Source organism: Dermacentor variabilis, chromosome 10, assembly GCF_050947875.1.
Source record: "Dermacentor variabilis isolate Ectoservices chromosome 10, ASM5094787v1, whole genome shotgun sequence".
Lineage (NCBI taxonomy): Eukaryota > Metazoa > Arthropoda > Arachnida > Ixodida > Ixodidae > Dermacentor > Dermacentor variabilis.
Genome location: NC_134577.1, coordinates 28,895,956 through 28,902,493, shown reverse-complemented (window position 1 = coordinate 28,902,493; position 6,538 = coordinate 28,895,956). Strand labels below are relative to the sequence as shown.

Sequence of the window (6,538 nt, the reverse complement as noted above, 5' to 3'; positions counted from 1 at the left end):
ATACTTTTGTACGAGCAGTCGTCGGCAGTGGAGCTTCGCAAGGCGATGAAGCCTCGCAAAAGAAAGAAACTGAAAGAAGGAAGGAAATGTCCTTTATATTGGGGTGCACAGTTGTTTTATAGATCTCGATCCAGACCAGTACACTAGTTCGCCTTATTGTGGAGGCTGTCGAAATGTGGAGCGGTCATGCCTACTGTATAAACGGACTGTCATGTGATTTTTGTATTATTATTATTATTATTATTATTATTATTATTATTATTATTATTATTATTATTATTATTATTATTATTCATTTTATGTTCCTGTGTTGTAACTGGTTTATTCGGCTATCTTGGTGTGTCGACATGTGTCTTCGCAGCGCTCACTTTAAAGACATGCTATATAGCAGTTCGGTCTGCAGAAGAAAAAAATATACTGTATTAAAAGGAATGGTCCGGCAGTTTTAGTTGTGGCAGACCTGGCCTCAGGTCTGCAGACTGAATATTTTCAACCGCAGACAGACTTTCAAATTTTCTAGTGATGTGCTGGAATTTTGGGTTTAACTGCTTATAGACCAACAAATTCAAAAAGTGTGGTGAGGGGAGGGGGGGGCGGGAATGCGCGAGTGATCTTTAGCGTCACCGCGACGCGTACAGCTTCGTACTCGAGCGCCCCTGCGGAACAACCGCCTGTAGCAGTTCGACGATCACCGGCCAATCGAGCGAGCGTCTCAAACGACCAGCGCATTCCAGCAACAAAACATAACGAATTACCTCTGCGGGGAAGGGGGAAAGGAAACGCCAGCCCAACGGAGCGCTCCCAGCAAAGACCCGGAGCTCCGGGAGAGGAGGTCGGGGCTCGGCAATATAAATACGCGGCCTAAATTTAGTCGAGCCGGGCTCTCCGAGTCCCTCGCACGCACGCGCAAGGCACAGATCCTCGAGCGGAATAAGCGAGACCCGCCGGCAGCAGTCAGGGCGGCAGGAGCAGCATGTGGGCCGTTACGCAGGACGTGTCCTCGGCGGCAATCGCCAACCTCAAGGAATCAAGCCATGGGGGCTCCTTTCACGGCAGGCACGCTGTGGTGCGTATGGTCACTGTACTTTGCGGCAGTCTATACCTGCGAATATGCCGAGGTACGCGACTCCGGCGTGCCATTGAGAAGTGCTTGCCAACGATTATAGCGTGTTTTCGTCCTATGATGAAGGGTTTTGTTGGACTTTTATACATATCACTCGACTTTGTAGAGTAGTTTGCGCGGTAGGAGTTTAGCTTGCGGCATGTATTTGTGACGGCTGTCTCAGGCAATGAAAATGTAGGGTATCCGGCACAAAACGATATTATCTTGCTGCCGGAGTTTCACACCAGTGGCGGACGTTGGAATTAGCCTGATTACTGCCATTGCGATAAATAATTAACCAACGTTTGCTAATTAACCTTCTAACATGAATTTAACGGGCATACTGTTGCAGAATTGAAGTCGGCAACTATTTAAAGCATAACTGTTAGCTAGAAAATCTATGCCTTGTAGCAGTTTCGACATACAGCTATTCAAAACATTCATCGAAATGCCCTGTTGTTTCAGCGATCATATTTGCGCGCTGCGGAAAAAAAATCACTACGGACACTGTTAACTAGAGCAGGAACAATACATTTCACATTGAAAGTCCGTACTTCTTGGAATAGGTGCTAGGCACAATGTTTCTAGCAAAAGGTTTTGGTTTCAATACTCACTGGCTTCAATTCTTTGACTACAGTGTGTCCCCTAAAGCCATTAATTAAGAAACTAATTCAAAAATTACGTTTATTAATAATCGTATTCGCGGTCATCAAGCAGACTTTGACGTCCATCACAGCAGCGAAACTGCGACGGCGAGAATTACATTGTTTTTTTTTTTTTCGGAATCCCCTATTTTTAATAATCTGCGACAGTCGATGGAGCGACAAGATTTCCTTCTCTGACCATTCCACCCGATTCGATGCCGTCCTTTACATAGTAAACCGTCCGTTAGCTGTTCTGCTCGCTGTCGGGACCATCGAACTGCCGTGTTCTTTCTCTCGATCTCGGGGCAAATGGAACGTCGTCTGCTCGCGTTTCATCTCTCGGCGCAGACGATCGACAAGCTTCCGGACAAGGTGCTGCTGCTCATCTTCTCGTACCTGCCGCAGCGCGAGGTGGGCCGACTCGCCCGCGTGTGCCGCAAGTGGCGAACCGTGTCGGCGGACTCGCGCCTCTGGACCCACGTGTCACTGCGGCCCGAGGTGTCCGGCCTTCACGTGGCCAGCATCGAGAAGCTGCTGGCGCTGATCGCGGTGCGATTCGGCGCCTCGCTGCGCTACATCGAGCTGCCCATCGAGCTCATCACGCACACCGTGCTCCACGAGCTGGGCAACAAGTGCCCCAACCTGACGCACATGCTGCTCGACTTCTCGACGGCCATGCAGCTGCACGACTTTAACGACCTGCACACGTTCCCCACCAAGCTGCGCGTCATGTGCATCTGCCTCTCCGAGGTCATCTTCATGGAGGGCTTCATGCGGAAGATATACAACTTCATCAACGGGCTCGAGGTGCTCCACCTCATCGGTGAGCGGTGTGCACCTGCTCGAACTTAAAACGTTCTGTCGGGTGATCGGTGTCACGTGGTACAATGCACCTGCACTTAAACGAGGTTAGCGAAGAAGATTCCGATGTAAGACAGTTAGGGTACGTACTGGAAAACATACGAAACACGTGGCAAAACTGCGGGAGAGTTGACAAATACAACGGAAATATGTAATGAATGCTGTACGTTGCCGCACTTAACAAAGTGCAACGATTATAACATGTGAAAGAGATCTTGACAACGTGGTCACTGATTTCCCTTCTCCATTAGTTATACAAAGCAAGAATGTAAGTTCGCTTGAATACGTATATTAGCACATCAAAAAAAAAAAAATAGAAGTGAGCTTACTGTAATATGCCGCGGTTTCTTCAATGTGTTTTGTGTTACTGTATTCTGTTGGCGCTGGTTTCACGAGTCCAGTAGTCACATCGTGCGGATTTATAGGCCGGTAATCAAGAGCTGCTTCTGAACATTAGTTTATCTCTATCTCTCCCCCTCTCTATTTCCTCCTGCCAGGCACATATGAGAAGGTTGAAGAGGAAGAGGAGGAAATTTACGAAGTCATCAATATTCACAAGATTAAAAGTGCTGTGCCGAACCTGCGCTGTGTCAACATGTACGGTATCGCGTTTGTGGACGACAGTCACGTTGAAGCCTTCAGCAGTAACTGTATTCAACTGGAGTGCCTTTCACTGAACTTCTGCGCTAAGGTAACGGGTTCCACACTGAAGCTGCTCTTTCAGAGGTGTAAAAAGCTCAAGACCCTGTTGATGCAGCAGACAGGTAAGCAAATTTTGCTTTGAGGCGTTTCCGTTACAAAAGCCTCTAATTGTGTTGTTCGACCTAGGACTTAAGGCGGAGCACGTCATGGCAGCCGACTGGGAGAACACGAACATACAGGAGCTGGACATTACAGCCACAGAGCTCCCTACAGAATGCCTTTGCGACCTGCTCTGTCGGTTGCCAAACTTGCGTTACTTATGCGCGGGCCAGCAGGATGGCTTCACTGATCAGGTCCTGGCTTGAACGAAGCGTGTAAGGAAGCAATGCCAGCTCACTGTTGAAATTTTGCAGGTCTTGAAGGACTGGATGGAAAAGGGGAATGTCAAGAACCTGATCGCACTGGATCTTGACAGGAATGAGAACCTGTCCGAGGAAGCGCTTCTGAAATTCCTCAAGGTACAGGGCCACATGCTTCAGGGGCTTGTTCTGTCTGGCATTCCCCACCTGTGCGAACAGTTCTGGCAAAGCACCTTGCAGATCATCAAAAAGATACGGTACGTCAAACATCCGAAATGTTTAGCTTGTCCGCATGCGTATTACCATTTACGGGACATCGGGTTGCCGCAGACGTGCACGTGAGCTGTCGCGTTGGTGGCGCCCCCTTGTAGCGAAGAGTTTAAACAGGTAGGGCATAAAGTTACTAATGCAGTGACGGACTATTTCTACTTGGCTGCTGGTGCAAAGCTTCGGCAGCGACGTAAGCGTTAGCGTGCAGTTTTTTTTTTACTGATGTAATAAAAAAAAGAACCTTTCTAATACGTTGGCTGTGCAATACGTCACAGTAAGCCGCTACTGGCGTTGTTACTTGTACTTCCATTCACGTTATCAGTAACACTGTATTTCGCTGAGGGAAACAGATCCTACCCAGTACCTACAAGCTAAAATTATCCATTATACAGTTTTAGCGAACCGCTTTCGGTCTACCGTTATCGAAACCGTTCTCCGCCAGCCGGCATGTTTCCGCGTGTTAACCAAGCCGCACAGGATTGAGGCTCAGCTAGCAGATGCAAAACTGGAAGGCGGTCTAAGCGTTAACAGTAGAGCAGGAAGTTAAAAATCTCAATTTTGAATATCGCGAACACTAATCTAAACTCGGCTTTCTTCTCGACCAGGATTCTCGTTGCTGGAATGGCGACTGGCTGCTGCAAGAAGATTCACCAGAAGATTCACATCGACTCCATGCTTGACGCCATTGCCAATAACTGTGCCGAGATTGAGAGACTGGAGATTGGCTGGGACAGTGAAACGCTTCGTTTTAGCGACCGCAGCAGTAAGGCCATTGACACGGTGCGAGTTAAGTGTCTCCGCTTGCGCTGTCTCGTTCTTTGCGACGGAAAGTATTTTGAACTCGTTAAGTCAAACTTCGATCGAGCGGACAGACACACGCTGGTTCGTTCTACAACAAACTGCCGGGTGACGCTTGTCTACCTTCTGTCCTGCTACAAGGACCTTATCTTTAACTGACTCCCACGGGAGCTTGTGTAACTGCTTCCCAACAAGCGTCCGAGCAATGAGCAACGATGGATGCACAAGAACCTTTGACATTTATTTCATCTAAAATTGTACCTGGCGTCAGTCAACCTTTACTGTTCATGCTAAATTTATAAATTGATCCAAAGGAACCACAGTGTCTTTAGCAAGACCCTACATGTAGACAGACCAAAATGCCTGAAGCTAACTTGTGTGATTGTCAATGCCTGTTCAAGCTCAATACACAGCGTGTCCTGCCCGCTGGTTTACTTTCTGAGAACAATGACAGCCCAGGGTTGCTGAGGAATAAAGCTCAGATGATGCATTCCCGAACAGCCCGCCCACCGCATGCTGCAACAAATGCGGTTTCGTGCACCACTACCTTAGAAAAAAAGAAAAAAACAAAGTGCGATACTTGCGCGTTTGCGAATAGTACAAACGGTCAACGTTTGAACCTACATGAAAGATTTTGACTGTTTCCTACACACGCAGTTGGATTTCTCAGAGCCATCGAGAATCCGGCCCAAGGCGGATGGCGAAATTTGTCTAAAGAGAGTTTGCTGTTAGGACAGTTGATATGATATTTAGAATGAAAACAGCGCACACTAATAGGACAAGAAAATTATGCAGAACCCCTCGGCGACGGAGCACGCGCCCATTCCCTCGCCTTCCCAGAGTTCCTTCGTGACAACTGTGGAGAGGGAATGCGTCCACTTGCTCTCGTTGGTGTGTCGGCGTCAACGGCGTCAGCGTTCGACAGAATGCTCGCTTGCGCCTGCGGTGTGTACTCCATGGGCGAGTATCCTCTATGGATTCTCGTCCGCCGCACTTGACCAGGGACGGGGAGGGCGACGTGGGACAGAGAGGCACTGGGCAGGCCGCACATTAACCCATAAGTTTCAGTGGAGCCGTAGGGTCACGTGACCAGTGTGCCGCCTACCCCATTACAGACAGGTGTAGGTCAAGCGAGCGCTCACTCTAAGCTGTTCACACTAACTGACCGGGAAACTCAACCCGCGTTTGTCGCATTCACGTAAACGTCGCAGCACTAAGATTTATTATACTGACGAACACGGATATAACGTGTTATCGATAAAACGAAGTTTACATTTGGATGGCCAGGCTTGGTGTCATAGGGCTTCCTACGGCTCTGACGAAATGCAAAATCAATCGCACTGTCGGTTACAGCAAGCTAATAATTGTCCCGCTAATAACCCTACATATAGAAGTGCGCACGCATAAAAGTGCGTATTCTAAAATGCGCGAGCGCATTTTTTGTCAGTTGCTCGTAAGCGTTCAACCAAAGTTTCGTACGCATGGTCATCTCGATCGCACCATCGACTGCACCATACCTTGAGAAGCTCCTCACGGTGGGAAAAGTCGAACTGGCGACGGCGATTTCATTCATCGAAGGCGTTGAAAGCATCGTACTTCGAAACGCCCTCAAATGTCGCACCGCAATTTATTGCTTACAGTAAAATAAAGTTTTTTTTTATTATCATTATTGCGATAGCAACCCGCATTTTTCATTTTCCTGTGCTGCCCTCTGCCGCACGCCGCTGAAAACGTTTTGTAAGGGTGCCGGGGCTTTCGCCGGTTGATTTCTGTACCTGCGCCCACGTTGAGTGCGCGTCGGTTGTACGTTTCCTGGATCGCGAATCATTATTAATGGCTTCTTCGGGGCAGCATGTCGTTCC

The 6,538-nt window shown here is 48.3% G+C and overlaps 1 protein-coding gene across 1 annotated transcript; it reads left to right on the top strand.

The window, feature by feature from the left end:
* Positions 1 to 877: 877 nt before the first annotated feature.
* FipoQ (F-box/LRR-repeat protein FipoQ) lies at positions 878 to 5,100 on the top strand. Its single transcript, XM_075672193.1, has 6 exons — positions 878 to 1,066; positions 2,095 to 2,569; positions 3,105 to 3,371; positions 3,436 to 3,602; positions 3,663 to 3,865; positions 4,484 to 5,100. Exons 1-6 carry the CDS (start codon positions 974 to 976, stop codon positions 4,833 to 4,835), a joined length of 1,557 nt encoding a protein of 518 aa, XP_075528308.1. The 5' UTR covers positions 878 to 973; the 3' UTR covers positions 4,836 to 5,100.
* The last annotated feature ends 1,438 nt before the right edge of the window (positions 5,101 to 6,538 follow it).